Consider the following 17,987-nt stretch of genomic DNA (forward strand, 5'->3'; position numbering starts at 1 on the left):
GTGTTCCTCTTAACATAGTGTTGTCAGGGGCATAGGACATTTTCATGGTTATTGACTTCCCTTTAGAAAGCAGAAGAGGAAGTTGAAAGGTTATCTTTAGGTTTAAGCCAGATTAATGGGAGGGGTCTATTCCAGAAGAAATAGTACACTGGGGGCTATCAAATAACAGTCTACCACAAAGGTGCTTCCATATTTTCCTCTGGAGCTCAAAGAAAGCTTCTGGGCATGTGGGAGGTGACAGAGGACATTGGAGTAGGTGAGAACACTCAAAGAAAACTGGTAGAATGGGTTAAACAACAATAACAAAAAACCTACAGATGGAAATCTTAGGAACTTTGATTTTCAAAATCAGAGGATGACCAGAAAATAAAAAGACAAAACAAACCAAGAATATAGATAGGCTAATCTCAGAAGTGGAGGAGAAACATGGATATACAGTTATAACAGATTCTAATCAACACTATAATAATTCTCAACAATATCAAATAAGAACTGAGAAGTCTCCATGAGATTTTGTGATTTTAGTTAGCAGAAGCTGTTGCAACACAGTGTTAAAGGTATAAGGCAAATTATAGAACACTGAAGGGAGCAAGCAGATAAAGTCAGATTTGTATGTTAATTTATGTAATTGCATTCACTAGTATTATATGAATATTTGCTATCTGCCTATAGTTTTTAAAACTGTAGTAATTAATTGGAAACAGAGTACTATGCATAATTTTATCCTGGATTTTCTTTGAATCTCCAAGTAAATTAGATTCTGAAACATTTGAATTTTCTTCTGTTTTCAAGGCATATTAAAGAGGATGTTGCACATTTTAATGGCTATAGCCTCATGACAAATTTATTTTTGCAAAAATTGAAATAATGTAATTCATTGTGAATACATCTTAAGAACTTCAAAGTTAAGCAGAAGAATATTTCACTTCATGAAGGTACTTTCTTTTAAACAGTTTGAGTTTTATTGACATGCAGTAAACTGCACATATTTAAAGAGTACAGCTTGATGTTTTAAGATATGTATATACCCATGAAATCATCACCCTAATGAACATATCCTTTACTTCTAAAAGTTTCCTGTTGCAGTCTTAACATCTCCCGTTTTCTTCCCCAGGAGACCACTGGTCTGCTTTTTGACACTATACATTTGTCATTTTCCAGGATTTCAAATAAATGTATGATTCATGCTGCATATATATATATATATATATATATATATATATATATATATGTGTGTGTGTGTGTGTGTGTGTGTGTATGTGTATATATATATATGTGTGTGTATATATATATATATATATATATATATATATATATATATATATTCTTCCTTTTTACTCAGTATAACTATTTTGGGACTCAACTTTGCTATATGTAATGATAGTTCTTTTTATTGCTGAATGGAATTTTGTTATATGGATATACTACACTTTACCCATTCACCTGTTGATAGACATTTGATTTATTTCTAGTTTTTGGCTATTGGAATTAGAACTGTTAAGAACATTTGTGTATCACTGTGTATATGGATATATGCTTCATGAAGGTATTCCTAAAATATAAATCTTTCACAATATAAAACTATATACAAATATAGAAATATTAAGATTCCTGAACTTATAAAGGTATAGAGCAGAGCAGGTATAAAGGTATAGAACAAAATCCAAGTTTCTTTGGTATTTTGTTATAAGGTTATTATGTGTATAGTAGCATCATCTAAATTTTTTTTTTTCAACGTTTTTTTATTTTTGGGACAGAGAGAGACAGAGCATGAACGGGGGAGGTGCAGAGAGAGAGGGAGACACAGAATCGGAAACAGGCTCCAGGCTCTGAGCCATCAGCCCAGAGCCCGACGCGGGGCTCGAACTCACGGACCACGAGATCGTGACCTGGTTGAAGTCGGACGCTCAACCGACTGCGCCACCCAGGCGCCCCTCATCATCTAAATTTTTTAGATTTGCTTTTCTCCCCTTCTGCTATCCACAGACACAATTCCCTATGTCTATTATAAAACCTTTCTGTGTCTGAGAAGCTGCCTCCTGTTCCAGATCCTTCTGTGCCTTACTCTGTCCTCATTCACTCCTTCTGAGTCTAGCTCCATTTGCTTAAGAGTTCTTGTGTGGCTGTTGTATAGCCTCCTTACCCATCATGACTTCTGTGCCCTCCGACCTCTGGAAACCAGTGGGAACCAGTTGCCTGTTTGGGTCACCAGTGCTGGCATCTTCGGCACCAACCTTTCACTGGCCCTTCACTGCACCCTCTTAACGCTGCTAGTTAGGCATTTGCTGTCTGATGACTGCCCCCTAAGCGTACCTTCCTCTTTATCACAAATCCTACACTCTGCATCTGGCTCATGTCTGGAGTCCTCTTTCTGTGCCATTTGAGCCAATCCAAATTCCAGGCTGTGGCCTGATATGCTCACTTACTTTTGGACACCTGACTACTCTCAACTCTTGGAGGACTCCAGCATATAGAAATGCCTCTGTTTTCAACAGGCGTTGTTCCAAAGGATCATTCATAAGTCCATGTGCTCCTTCAAGTAAATGACACCAGATGTGCTACTGCTATTGCCATTGCTGGTGCCAGAGCCGACACAGTGTTGTTTTCTTGCCTAGTTTGGTCATATTTAGGGAAGGTCTCATGTTAAAATCTTAAGTAGAAGATCTATTTGTTATGTGTTTGCAGTTTGTTCCTCTCCCTTACGTCCTTCAGCCTCACTGACCTTTCTGTTTATCCAATATATTCATCTCATTCCCTCCTTAGAACCCTTACATTTGTTGTGTCTTAGAACACACTTCTACAAGTCTTTGGATAGCTGGCTTCTACCTTCATTCACACTTCAGGTGAACTGTGATTACTTTAGGAGGTTGGCCTTGACCATGCTACAGTCAGCCCATCAGTCAATCACTATCTTACTCTATTGCATTTTCTTTGTAGAGCTTAGCATTCACTGAATTTGTTTTGTTCATTTACTCTTTGTTAATTGACCTCCTCTTCCTGCACACACCCACATAAGTTCCATTAGAGCAGGGAGTAAGGAGCTTGAAGGACAGAACAGTTCTTGTATTGAGCAAAAGAGTTGTTGAATAAATACTTGTGTCAATGAATGCATAGAGTACCTCTGACTGCCTGTTGAAATCCTATTTGTCTTTGGATGTCCCACTCAAATGCTCTTTCAAGAACCTCTCCAAGCAGACGTTTTTCTTTCTTTCACAGCACTTTTTATTCTCTGTTTCTCGGATTACGCTTTCATGTCTCCATTCTTAGATTAAAATGTAGTGGATACAGGGATCATATTGATTTATTTTAATATACATCTCAGACTTAAGGACACAGCAAATGATGAGATGTTCATTGAAATGATGAATAAATACAATCAACTATATTATAAGACTGCTGACCATTTTATTCTTTTTCTTATTATGAAATATTTAAAGCATACTGAAAATAAACAATAATATTATAAATAATATCTATGTACCTATCACTTGCTTTTAAAAAATAATATTAAAAACAGATTTGAAATCCCTTTTGTGGCCATCTGCAATACTGTGATTTATAAGAAATACGTATTTGGTTATCTGAATGATCAAAAATGTCTTTCTCATATATATTTGACATATATTTCTCAAATGTATTTACTCTTCCTATAAGATTTTTGGTTTAGTTTCCAAAGCCCTTGGAATTTCCTAAGGGTTGAGAGCCTTTGTTATGTTAATACAAGTTAATGTTAGTGTCTTTGTTATGTTAGTGAGGTGAATTTTGAACCCTAAGGATGGGGGCTGGTCTCCAGTGGAGCCGACCCCAGGATTCCGGGAGTGGAACTTTTAGCCCTACCCTCTAACCTCCTCCTGGGAGGGGAGAAGGGCTGGAGGGTGAGGTCCATTGCCAATGGCCAATGATTTGGTCAATTATGTCTATGTAACAAAGTCTCTGTAAAAACCCCAAGCGTTACAGTTCAGATAGCTCCCTGGCAGTAATCAGGTAAAGATTTAGGGAGAATGGTGCACTCTAAGAGGGCATGGAAGCTTCACACCCTTTTCTCATATCTTGCCCTATGCGTCACTTCCATCTGGTTGTTCCTGAGTTATATCCTTTTATAATAAACCAGTAATCTAGTAAGTAAAAATGTTTCTCGGAGTTCTGTGTACCTCTCTAGCAAATTAATCAGACCTAAAGAAGAAGTCATGGGAACCTCAGTCAGAAGTACAGGTGACAACCTGGGCTTGTGACTGGCATCTTAAGTGGGGAGGAAAGGACAGTCTTGTAGGACTACACCCTTAATTTGTGGAATCTGATGCTATCTCTGGGTAGATAGTGGTAGAACTGAGTTGTATTCTCATATATCCTGGGGTCCAAAATTGCTTGGTGGTGTGGGAATCCTCCTCAACCCCGGGTTGAAATGGGGTCCAGGAACCTAAAGACCATTCTGCAGACCCTTTTCTCCCTTTCTTTCCTGAAGCAATCATGATTCTGAATTCGGTGTTTATCATTCCTATATGTTTGTGATTGTATGTGCACTTTACCACTACTATCTGTCTGGGTATGTGTGTGCATGTGGGAGTGTCCATTTACAACATATGGTATTCATTCTGCTTATTTTTAAGTAGTTTATGGTAAGGGTCATTCTACACCTTGTCTACTTGTCAACAAGTCTATTTGCTCCCTCAACATTATATTTTTCAGATTATCCGTGTTGATCTATATAGTATAAGATCTAGTGGTAAGCTTGTTCATGTCAATTGCTATGTAGTATTCCTTTATATTAACTATTTTACAGTTTCTTTGTCCACTATCTTTGTGAAAGGCATTTAGTTTTCCCTTTTCACTCTTAAAAACAATACTGCAGCAAACATTCTTGAACCAATTTTTTTTTTCTTGACACCCTAGGGAGTTACTCTAGATTATTGGGAAGTAGAACTTTTGGGTCAGAGACTGAAAATATTGCATCATTGTGGTTAAAAGCAAGGCCCTGGAGTCAGGCTGCCTGGGTTCGAATCCTGACTCTGCCCCTTGCTAGCTTTCCCAAGAAGCAGTGAGCACCAGCTATTTACAGCCCTTATGAGCATGCATACCCTACCTCTACCCCTGGCATCATGCAGTCAGCTTGGCTCAGGTCCCTTTGGCTCTGGTGGGTCCTGCTGGAGCCAATTCCCAGCTGCCACTGCCTGCCCCTGGAGCCAGAACCCAGCAGGACTGTGGCTTCACATGCGATCACTGCTTTGCATTTCTGTACCATTTCTGATCCATGAAGAGATTTATTTTCAAGCCTGGAGATATTTTTTAGTTTTCTCTTTTAATATTTTATTTATCATTGCTGTGTGTTTGGAGCCGAGGGAGTACATCAAAGCATGAACTTATTGTGTCACCTTAACCAGAAGTTGATAATACCTCTACAGCCTTTTAAAACAAGCACACATCTTAGAATCATCTGATCATAGATCTTTGGAGCTGGAAGGGATTTTAGAGATAATGAAGGCCAATAACCTTATTTTATAGGTGAGGGAATTGGGGTCTCGAGAAATTAAGTGATTTACCGATGTCATAGATCTAGTTAATGGTGCACGGCAGGGCCAGAACCAAAGCCTGCGGGTTCCCTCACTGGTCCTTTTGCCACTACGTCCACTATTACAGTTTTCTCTATAAGCTATATTTGCATGTAAGATTTTATTTTTAACAGACTCAAAAAATAAAGGAGGATCTCAACAATTAGAACAATAACAGGCCACATTTTTAAACTGATCTAAGATGTTTTCTCTCAAAAAAAAAATTGGGGTAAGAGTAAGAGTCTAGTATTCACTGCATTGAGCTGAATGTATTTTCGTTGGAAGGCACGATGCCTTTTGACTCTGTAGATTTCTGCTGCATTTGGTTTCCTTGACTCCCTGAAACTTATTAGGATGGGCCCATCAATAATGGTGCCGATACTTCCAGCCTCCTCCAGCACTGGGTCTGAAAATGAACTGTGATGAATGGATACGGCCAGCATTTACGGTGATAGCCTATATTTCTGCTGTCATGTAGAAATGGCAGGTAGTTTAATTTAGAAAAAAAAATTACTGAGAAAGAGCAAATATTCCTTTTCATTAGGATTTCTGGACTTTTTTAGGATATGAATTTAGAATCCAGTGTGTTTGTTAAAGCCTTTGGAATTGTTTTATTCTATTTCTAGATCTTTTAGCTGTGCCTAAGCACCCGTACGCTGCTATGGAGAACTGGGGACTAAGTATTTTTGTGGAACAAAGAATACTGCTGGATCCCAGTGTTTCATCTATTTCTTATTTACTGGATGTCACCATGGTCATTGTTCATGAGATATGTCACCAGGTATGAGAAAAAGGATCAGGTGTAAGTATAATTGGAAACTATTGAGAATGCAGAACGATTTTCAGATACTTAGATGAGGAGCTAAATTATTTTCCTCCCAATTAAGTTTTAATTATATAGAGAGCACTGTGTAGTTGTTTTTGGATGATATGCCATTTTTCTCAGATGACAGCACAAACCAAAGAAAACACACTGATCGTATTGAATAAACAACTGTCCTTCAGTTTAGTTGAGGAGTGAGATAGCCCTGCCACCCAGAATCCTCTTTGGAGACCCTACCCAGTCATGATTCCTTGTCAACCTTGCTTTATTTTCTTGTGATTATTGGTGTGTATACATGGTAAGTGCAGTAGTGGCAGTGATTTATTGCATCGCTGCAAGATGCAGCTGAGTTTTGTGTACGCGTCAAAATTTGCTTTTGCTGAAATCAATTTGTTATTCCCTTTTTCCCATCACACAGACACTTAGGAAGCCTTTCACTAACTCAGCCATAGACTCTTTGTTCTCAAATGATTGATATTTTTTTGTCTTGGCATGTTTAGAAATTCATATGTAAATTAGCCAACTTTGTAGTGGAGCTGAGATAAAATTAATTTCATTTTGATTTTATGCACTTTCTTACAATGAGGGGAAGGTATTACAGGGATTTTGCAACGCTTATTTGAATCTTGATTCTAGTAAAAAAAAAAAAAAAACAAATTGGAAATAAATGTTCATGCTAATAGAAAGCAATACCTGTCCTGGTAACTATAGATAGTTTTAAGTTAAAACACTAGAAATCTCATTGTGATACTGTATGGCTTCAATTTGTTATAACCTAAAATACTTTTAAAAAGCTTGGAAAACTTAAGAAGGAACTATGTGGAAAATGCTGTCAGCAGAAGAAAGTGAACTTCTAAATGCTAATATGTGAACAATGACTTCATGATAAATTGGTCCAGACCATAGGACCATTTACCTCAATGCCAGCCTTTTGCAAATGAACCTGTAAGATGTTTGTACCTGTCATGTTGCCCAGGTTGGGCATGTGTTCCTTGCCTCAGAGATTTAAGGGGATCCATTGCACCGATAATCGGGGTTCCTCAACTGTGCTAAAGAGAATGGTTTCCAGTGAAATATAATTCTTGGAGGCATAAGGGGTTTCCTTTTTGCACATTCCTAGAAAAAATTACTTATATAGTTCTGTTGAAATAAGAGCACATTGATGATGTTATCTTTGTTCCTAGAATTGGATTTCATTTATTCCACATTCTGAGTTACTTTCTTGTTATAGCTTAGTAGCGCCAGGCTATTTACATGAGGAAATGGACCAGAAGCCGGGAGAAACAGAATTTCCACTATCATTACCAAATTATTTTCTACACTACCCTCTCTCCCCACGTATGTATTGTCATAATTCTTAAAACAGGCTTTCAATTTAGAGGAGAAATCTGCATTTTGATCAAGAATAAAAATTACTTTATGGTCATCAATTTATTCAGTGTTATCTCTTATTTGTATTTCAATTAGAGATCCTCTTGAGTGACTGACACTTTATTATAATATTGAAACATTCAGTCACGAAGCTCTTTACTGGAGCTCCTCAAGATGTACCCGATCTGATACCGTCTGCCTCCTCCTTCCGTTTCTTAAATATCTCATTCCCACTTAGGGTCTTCATACTAAGTGTTGCTTACACTTCTTCCCGAGGTTTTCTCGAGACTGGCTCTCATCTGAGCTCAAATGTCACCGGCTTGGAGAGAATATTTCTGCTTTTACAATCTAAAGTGGCTTCTCCCTGATTGCTATCACTTTATTAGGATCTGAAACTGTGTTGTTCATTTGCTTGTATATTTTTTATTTTATGTCTTACCTCATCCCCCCTGTCTCTACAGTAAAGCACCAGCTGCATGAGAAGGGACTTTTCTGATTTTTCATCATTCAATCCAGAGTCTTTAGGATAGTTCTAGGGCATGTAACGTTTTTGGTTCTGTTCTTAAGGGAAAAAAAAAAAAAAAAAAAAAAAAAGAATTTCTTTAACTTTTTGCTGACCTAAGCAAGGATTTCAGACTGACACATCACGATCTAACTAAAACAACAATTAAAAATGACAACACTGGGGCGCCTGGGTGGCGCAGTCGGTTAAGCGTCCGACTTCAGCCAGGTCACGATCTCGCGGTCCGTGAGTTCGAGCCCCGTGTCAGGCTCTGGGCTGATGGCTCAGAGCCTGGAGCCTGCTTCCGATTCTGTGTCTCCCTCTCTCTCTGCCCCTCCCCCGTTCATGCTCTGTCTCTCTCTGTCTCAAAAATGAATAAACGTTAAAAAAAAAATAAAAAAAAATGACAACACTATTTTTCATGACGGGATCTTAGAGATTTTTCTGGTCTGACCCCTTTATATCATAAGATCGTGGAGAGCGAAGTGTGAAGCATCATGAAAGACCTTAGCTCCTTCAATCAACCAGTGTCTTCTCTGAGTTGCCTATGCTACGGGAAGGCAATGCTTCAATACCTTCTGTGCTGAGTCACTCACTGCTTAAGGCAATACGTTCTGTCTTTGGCCATCTCATTCAGTTAGAGGGTCTCCTGTATTTTCAGCAGACATCTACCAACCTGGATTTCCATCCATTAGTCCTAATGTCCTCGTAGGGCCACAGGATACAAGTCATTTCCTCTTCTACATGCTAGGCTTTCAAATATTTGAAAATAACAGTCATCAGTTTTTTCTCCTGAGTTCTTTCTTCTCCAGTTTAAATATTCTTTTTGTATTCTTTAATCCTTATATTTTTTGTTCTTCCATTAATGAATTTATAAAAAAACTAATGTCACCCAAGCAGTTGAATACATCAATAACTACTCTTGCCAAAATACATTTTAAGATCGTAAGATCAATCGGGGAATGAATTCCAGTTATGGTAATCATAGTTTAATACACTTAATTTTAGGTAAAATAATTCTGGGATAAATTTGATTTTATATGATGCTCATTCATTTTTCAATTCCAGTGGTTTGGTGACCTCGTGACTCCTGTGTGGTGGGAAGATGTGTGGCTGAAGGAAGGTTTTGCTCACTACTTTGAATTTGTTGGTACGGACTACCTCTACCCTGGCTGGAACATGGTATGTGCATTTTTCTTTAGTTGTTTGGAATTCCTAGTGAAAGGTTGATCTGTTGTTACATTGGGCCTATATTATCATTAGGGGTAATTGAAAATACCATCTGAAAATCGAACGTCCACTAAAGAAAAAGTGACCAAAATTTAAATTTAAATTTAAATTTAAATTTAAATTTAAATTTAAATTAAATTTGAAGTATTCCAAAAGAGTTCTGTTTTACTTATTAGAACTGAATAGAGTCTGACTGGTTATGTCTCACTGAACTGTGAGATCATGACCGGAGCCGAAGTCAGATGCTCAACTGACTGAGCCACCCGGGCGCCCCTACAGCTTTTCTTATTAGACATCTTTTAGATTGTTGCATTTGATAACAAAGGAAAATTATCCTTTAATATCAAGAAGGTAGCAATAATTGACATGTAGTATTTTAAGTATATAGAATATTTCAATACATAGGAAAATGAGACCTTACTATTTCTTCATTGTGACAAAAGCTTAGCTAAAATAATTGCTTATTTATTTGCTTATTTACAAAATACGTTATGGTTATTTAAGATATAATACTTAAGATTAAATGACTTGCTAAGTCACTTGCTCCATTAACTTCATGAAGAGTTATGCACATTACACCTGTACTCTAAGAATATACCCATATGTCTGAACCTGAAGTAGGATTTGTTGTCCCTTAAATAGTAATGTTTCCAGAACATCCTAAAAGAAAAAGTGGAGGGAAGGTGTGGTTTTTATATATCTTTTAATATAAGGTTTTCATTCTGTATATGTTTTTATTAATCAGTAAGTGGCTATCTTATTTTTAAATGAAACCCAGGGTTTATGTTGTTTTGGAACTTGAATTTTAAATTTAGTTTAAGTGATACTGTGTAAAAGTTGCAAAAGACTAACATTTGTTAACTTCCAGAAGCTCATATTTCACCCGTGATGCAGCATTGGTGATAACACATATTTATTTGACACTGCTCTTTTTTGATGTTTAAATTATTAATAATAAGTGATTGTCTAATTATCTGCCATAAGTATGATTTGAGGAGTATTTAAACCATGATGAAATATGAAGATGTCTATAAGTCTTTATATAACTTCTCTACCATAAATTTAATCAACTTCTGCCGAGTTAAAAAAATCACATATCTCCCAGAGGAAATGTGATAATAGTAATACCATATCGATATGTTTTAATTACGTTCATGCAGTTTTGACCTTATTTTATAAAAGCAACATGGTTCATTTGATTAAATAATGAGATAATTTTACTTAGCCTTCTGTATCTAGGTATGTATGCATATATGATACAATTTTAAGAATCTTACTTGAATGGTTTTATCATGACATTGAAAAAATTGAAAATGCTTTTAAAGGACTTTGTAGAAAAAGAATTATTTATTCTTTTAACAAATGTGATACTTTGAAATTGAAATGTTTAAGGATTTTGAAAATACTCCCAAAATAGCCCTAAAATATCTTGATTTTTAGTTGAGTTTCAATCAACTTTGTTTAAAATTTTCATTTAATTTTTATTATGCTGTGGATTGTTACTGATTTATAATTTCATTATGTTTCAATATTTAAAAAATGACCTCATTACAAGTGACATGCTACTCATATAGGTAAGCTTTCTTTTTTTAAAATTCATTCAGCTATCTATCATAAAATCCCTTCTATTCATCACTATGAAAAATGCATCTTGGATTAAAAAGTAATCAACAGAATTATACATGGGCTGAAACCTGACAGCTTTTGATGGCTTTAGCATGGCAATATATCCCAAGTTTCAATGTCTTTATACTGGATTTTGTCTTTGAGTAATTTTTTTTTTCTGTATTCTTTCATCATTTTTATCAGTTAAGTTATAAATGTAGGCCTTCTAGAGAACATATTTATAAGAGGTATTGAAAATGAGTATCAGGTATAAATAACCCATCTGGGACTTTGTCCTTAATAGAATATACACCGTGAACTAGAAGTATAAAAACTTGGGGTGGTAAGATACAAGATTTTATTTCTTATAAATCCATATTTTATAATTAAGAGATGGGAATTAGGGGCGCATGGGTGGCTTAGTGGGTTAAACATCCGTCTTTGGCTCAGGTCATGATCTCACAGCTCCTGAGTTCGAGCTCCGTATCAGGGTGTGTGTTGATAGCTCAGAGCCCAGAGCCTGCTTTAGATTCTGTGTCTCCCTCTCTCTCTGCCCCTCCTCTGCTCATGCTCTGTCTCTCTCTCTCTTAAAAAATAAACATTAAAAAAATTAAAAAACATTAAAAAAAGATACAGGTATTAATGATGACATAAATACAGTGATATAGAAGGCTCACCTTATTAAACTAAGAAATGAAAGAATAAACTCCATTACAATTAATTGGGCAAAAGGGAGGAGGAACCAGTCTTATTATAATGTCTCTTTATTATTCAGATTGTAAAGATTATAAATACTTTCTGATCTTTAATTGCTTTTCCTATTTAGTAGCTTTATTTAGTTTGTAGAGTATCTCAAAATCCCAATTCAAAAAGCCTATAAGAAACTACAAATAAATTCCTCCTCCATATATCATTAATATCTTCTTTGAAAACAAAATTTTAAGAATAAATTAGCCCCATAGATAAGAGGATATTAAGTGACTTAAAGGCTGTGCCAGCACTATTTTTCATAATGGCATCAGCAAGATTGGAAGAAATACTAGAAAGAAAAAAGAGTGACGGCTGTGTCAGCAGTAACTCATACTATTGTGATATGCACAAAAGCTTACCTAGGAGTGCAAAGCTTGGGCTTTACTACAGCTTAGCCTAAAATAGAAAAATCAGAAGTCAGGCTAGTGTTAGGAGTAAAGAAATTCAGGAAACTGACCTCTTTTGTCTCTAATCTCAAAAACGGTGCTTTTATCATTTTTAGACACCAAGTCTCATCAAGCACTGAAATACAATTTCAGTTTGCTAGGGTGATTGCTATGACAATGTACCTTCAATGGAATATCAATAAAGAAACTGAGAATTACATAATCTTGTTAAGGAAGTTCTTGTTCTGATTTAGGCCAGTATACCTAAATTAGCGTGCTTAATTGTTAGTAAAATCTTAGTGAGAGAAAGAGAGAAAGAGAGAGAGAGAGAGGAGTGTTCAGAGCCAGTTCCTGATACAAAAGTAATCAGTTTTTATATTAGAAACACTACATGGAATAAAAACTATTATTATAGTTTTGTTCCCAACAAACTAATCAAGTTTACCATTTTATAGATGTGGGCCTTTGATGTGAGATCAGGGGAATGGATTGGAAAGGGGAAATTCAGATTCCAGGAAAAGTGTTTCACTTCTCTGACTCTTATCATTTGAAAAATGGGGCAATTGTTCTGACTTATCAGGCTCACAGAATTTTTGTGAAGATAAAATATCTTGCAAGGTCTTTGAAATGTATGAGCCACTATACAAATGTGAGTAGGCATCATGTACCTAGAAAATAAATACTCCATTAGAAAAGTGCATTGATTTTATGTATAGATGCCCTAACATTTCCAATCCCAGTCATCTATTTTGACACCCTAGATTCATAACAATTATGTATAGATTACAAAATAATTTTTATAATCTTTGTATCTAGACTCAGTCTCACCAAATCAATTCTTATCTATACTGGCAGCGTGGATTACTCTATAGCAACGTAAGCCTTATATAATGTTTCATTCATCAAACAGAAGTGTCAAGATCATCAGGAGCAACTTCTTCAGCTCAGGGCTAAGGATACATTTCAGGGGCAGCAGGTAGTCTTTTTGCTTGATGCTATTTCATCAAACTTGGCTGTTAGTGACAACATTATTGGAGGGATCAAGTTACAGTATGATATTGATGGTAGTCACATTAAATGTTACTATGTTTCCTGGAAATGAAGAAACGGGAAGACTCTTTCAATGTAACACAGTTACTGTTCTTCAATAATTCTCGATCACTTTAATTTGAAAAAGTCTTTGATAACGAGTTTTAGTACAAGAAAAGGATGCATAGTAAAATGCTACCATGAAGACTCTTTATTTTACAGACCTGGTGCTGATGCAGGCAAAATCATATCTCCTGTGCATATTGCTTAATTTTTCATTATAGCTTGTATCTATATTGTAGGCATGTCCTTTAGTTTCCTGCATATAACATTGTAAGGATGTGCTGTTATAATGAGAATTATTAAACATGAGTTTATGTTCTTTTATTAAATGAATTGGGATTCTCTGGAGCTTCACACAGCAATAACTTTGTACGCTGATAAAGTCTGCACTCTGGGAATTCTCCCTAAATTTTTATGAGGACACATACCTGGGCATAAAGATAACTATTAATGGAGAATCATGCAACTAAACTTCATTATACTCAATACTAAAGGTATCTCAAAGTGTATTGCCCAAAACCTTCAAAAGTGTTCTCAATTGTCTCTATCATGGGCAGGACTAAAATAGTAAAAATGAATTCTGCCATTAGACTCAGTATCATTTTACTGAGCTCCAACAAAAATTGCTTGCTAAAGTTAACAGGCATTGCAATAAAATTATCTTCACTTTTTAAATTATTTTATTTTTACTCAAAAAGATGTTGAGACAATCACTGATGAACTGAAAATGCCTTTTTTTCAGTTTAAATGTAAAGATATACTGCTTTATCATTCTAAATAATAACATACACTCTACTATTCAGAGAGGGGAAATAGAAAGGCAGAGAGAAAACATTTTGATTTTGCTTAACATTTTATTTGTTCAGCTCTTCATTTCTCAAGTCTGTAGGGAAAAATGCTTTTGCATGCTTTTCAAATTAGTTAATATATGTTTCAACAGTAGTTTGTATATTAGTACTATACTTCATCAATATCAAAATATATTTTCCCAGGAGAGCTATGGGTTCAGAGATAGATCACTTGGGAATTAAATATTTATTTTAGAATCTTATTTTATAAATACCGAATGCCAAATAAATGTACACACACACACACACACACACACACATATATATTCATGATTTTCCATATAGTTGTGTTTATCTCTTATGATCAAAATCCACATATAATATTCTACTCCTGCGAAGTCAGTAAGTTAGATGATCCAATTGTTTTCAACTAGTCTATGATGTATCTTTTTTCAAATGACTAACACATATTGCATGTGAAATATTTAATGGCTTCTTATGGCTAGTTCCATGGGGTTGTGGTCTTTTTGATCCTGTTCAGTAGCTTAGCAGTGACATTTACATTGAAAGACTAGAAGGAAAGTGAAAGTAGTGTCTACCTGGGTCTCTTGGGGGACCACAGCCTTCAAAATGAACCACTTCTCCTGCTTTCCTTTTACTCTTCCATTCTTCCCCTTTCTGCAAGCAATTTATCTCTCTGCTGAAAACATAGACTTTTGGTTTTAAAGAATAAAAACTATTCTTTTTTTCTAATTTGAGTATAAGTGGGGAGCTATAGCCCTCTCTTCTGGGAGAAAGGGTTGCTTTTTCCTTAGCATTAGTGATCAGAACAGTTCAGGGCATTGGTGGAAAATAGGCCTATAATGAAGAAACAAAGTATACAGAGAAGGTAAGAGCTGAAATGAGAATAGTAGTGGATGGCATTGAAGGGAAGGGTCTCATACGCCATATCTGAACTCTGAGTAAATGTAGGAGTTCTAATGGGTATATGCCCAGTGCATTGAGGATTAGACTAACACTCAACTAGTGTACAAATTGGGTTTATCCTAAGAGGATGTCAGTGTTAAGAAGCAGGCCAGAGATTTGGATTCTAACTGGGTGGTGACTGAAGAGATCCTAAGAATTTCTAGGAGGAACAACAGTGAAAACAGGAACTGCACCTGTTATACTAATATGGTAAAATAGCTCCCACTAAGGCTACTACAATAACAGATTGTGTTTGCATTTTCTCTCATTTTAGGACTAATTCTGTGCTTTTTATGAAATATCTTAATGATGGGCTAGTAGCCCCGTTAAGGTTATCTCTTCACAAAAAGAATGAAAGACGGAACAGCCATTTGTTGATTGTTAAAATACATTAACTGATTTAGAAGTTTTATGGCACAAATGCATTTGTGAAGATAAAACTACAACTGAAGAGTAGAGAATACATTCGTGCTTTTGTTTTATTTACACCTGTGTTTCTTGTATAAGAATCTAGACTTTGGCTACACAATTGTTAGGGAAATGGAAGCTTTTGAAGAGCTTGCTATCAAGGTGTGTTACGTTTCAGAAAATGTAACTGCTTCTAATAGAAGACCAACTTCTATTTAGAACTGTATCTTTAGGAAGGGAAAACAAACAACCATAATTCCTTAGTTTTCATATATACTCACATATACTTCTATATATTCAGGTATGTATCTGGGAGGTTTTCCTTTTTTTTAAGTTTTTTTTTAATGTTTATTTTTGAGAGAGAGGGAGAGAGAGAGACAGAGAGAGGGAGAGAGAGAGAGAGAAACTGAGCACAAGTAGGGGAGGGGCAGAGAGAGAGGGAGACACAGAATCTGAAGCAGGCTCCAGACTCTGAGCTGTCAGCACAGAGCCTGACACAGGGCTCAAACCCATGAACTGTGAGATCATGACCTGAGCCAAAGTCAGATGCTTAACTGACTGAGCCACCCAGGTGCCCCAGTCTGGGAAGTTTTCCTAGTCACATTACCTCACATTTTTTTCCCATATGAATTTAAAAAATTTTAAACAAAGCTGCAAATGGAAAGCTCATGTATGTTCTTAAAGAATGGATTTTCTTTAAAGCAAAGTCATTTTGTTCAGAAAGACACTGAGGGCTTCAGGTTTTGTATGTTTTAAACTTAGAAATAAAAGATAAATGAGCATTCCCTTTGGAATGAAGTATTTCTTCTGAAGACTATGTTCAGGTTGGCATGGTGTCAGATCTTTCTACATATCCATAGGAATTTCAAAAGCAACCAATAAATTGATAGGATTAGAACTTTCTAAGAGGAAAATTCTTCTGAACCTGGAGCCTAACAATAATACAAGGCCATCCTTTTTCATATCTAGAAATATTGCAGGGAAAATCATTCTCTTCTCAAGTAAGAGTAGTTTGTAAGCAAAATTCTCCCACTTACTAAAACTTGTCAGGTGTCACTTGATAAACCAAAAAACTGATAATGCCGAAAATTTATACCAAAATGATTAAATGTTCTTCTGTTAGACATCATTGTTCACAAATATACATTATTTATGATAGCAGATTATACCACTTTTAATCTGTACTTTTTACCACCAATAGTAAAAGTGTTTATCTCCCTACGATATATGAATTGTTCAACATTTGATATCATGCAGCCTTTTCCCAGATTTGTTAAAAAGAATTTGCTTTGCAAAATTCTCTAACACAAATGTGACCAAAAGTGAAGGCTGGGGACTAAGAGAGCAACCAAAAAGTAATTTATTAATTTTCTAATTGTTAATCATCTTTAACCAGGCAGCTCTATGTTTTCAAAGACATTAGAACACAACTTATTTCTAAGCAAGGAGTGACTGTCTCAGTCCATAACACTTTATGAGACCCTTTTTTTTTCCTTTTCATCAAGGTTACTTTAACACTGTTCAGGTGTTACTAGACAAGAACATGAGAAATGAAAGTAGTGAGTTCAAGTGATCTGAATTAAAAAATGTAAAAGGGCTTCCGGTAAAGAAAAAACCAAAAAATAAAAAAAGGTAATAAGATAGTTGGAGGTTGTTGAAGAGTTTGCCTCAATTATACCATTAACACTTATAATAATAAAGACTTAGGTAGCATTTACTGTGTAGGATTAAATATTTTACACGTAAGAATTCATTGTGAAATAGAGTAAGACATTCTGCTAGGTGTCTTGAGAGTATACATCTTTGTTAGCATTTTTCCTAAGAGTCTAAAGAGTGTGGTAACGGATAGACCATCATGCAGTGCACCACTCAGACAGTTCCTCTCAACCGTGACTCCAAAAACATGATTTGGGATAGAATATGTTTTGGCATTGAGCTGAATAGCCTCTATGGATCTATCATTACAAATTGAAGAAAGCCCCTTCTGAAACTATTTATATCTTTGGCTTTTTATCTTTCCCTCAGATTGATGAAATAGAATTCTTTCCAGTGGTTGGAGTGTCATCTTTTATCATATTTGTGTTTTATTTATCTTTTTTTAATGTTTATTTTTGATAGAGAGAGAGGCAGACTGCAAGTGGGGGAGCGGCAGAGAGAGAGGGAGAGACAGAATTGGAAGCAGGCTTCAGACTCTGAGCTGTCAGCACAGAGCCCAACACAGGGCTCAAACCCATGAACAGTGAGAGCATGACCTGAGCCGAAGTCGGACGCTTAACCGACTGAGCCACCAAGGTGCCCCGAGTGTTCTATTTTTCTTAAAAATTAAGATATGTGGAATGCTTTCTTTACCTACTTTAGATACACCTGTGTCCAATTAGTTCCTTTAATCATTTTATTTTCTACTCTCCAGATTTTATTTATAGTCCAGTGATGCCTTTCTTGAGTGCTGTTAATGATGTACCAGCTCAATAATTTTATATAAACTACTTTGATGGATTGCTGACACTTGTTTGCCATTAT

General features: G+C 35.8%; 1 protein-coding gene across 1 annotated transcript in view; it reads left to right on the forward strand.

Annotated features, from left to right (window-relative positions):
- TRHDE (thyrotropin releasing hormone degrading enzyme) overlaps positions 1-17,987 on the forward strand; it is a 391,992-nt gene that overhangs the window by 196,437 nt on the left and 177,568 nt on the right. Inside the window, exons 4-5 of the mRNA XM_045466621.1 lie at positions 6,173-6,327; positions 9,311-9,424. Of these exons, the coding sequence (XP_045322577.1) occupies positions 6,173-6,327; positions 9,311-9,424 (269 nt within the window). The remainder of the gene's footprint in view (positions 1-6,172; positions 6,328-9,310; positions 9,425-17,987) is intronic.

Source organism: Leopardus geoffroyi, chromosome B4 (genome assembly GCF_018350155.1).
Source record: "Leopardus geoffroyi isolate Oge1 chromosome B4, O.geoffroyi_Oge1_pat1.0, whole genome shotgun sequence".
In the NCBI taxonomy this organism is placed as follows: domain Eukaryota; kingdom Metazoa; phylum Chordata; class Mammalia; order Carnivora; family Felidae; genus Leopardus; species Leopardus geoffroyi.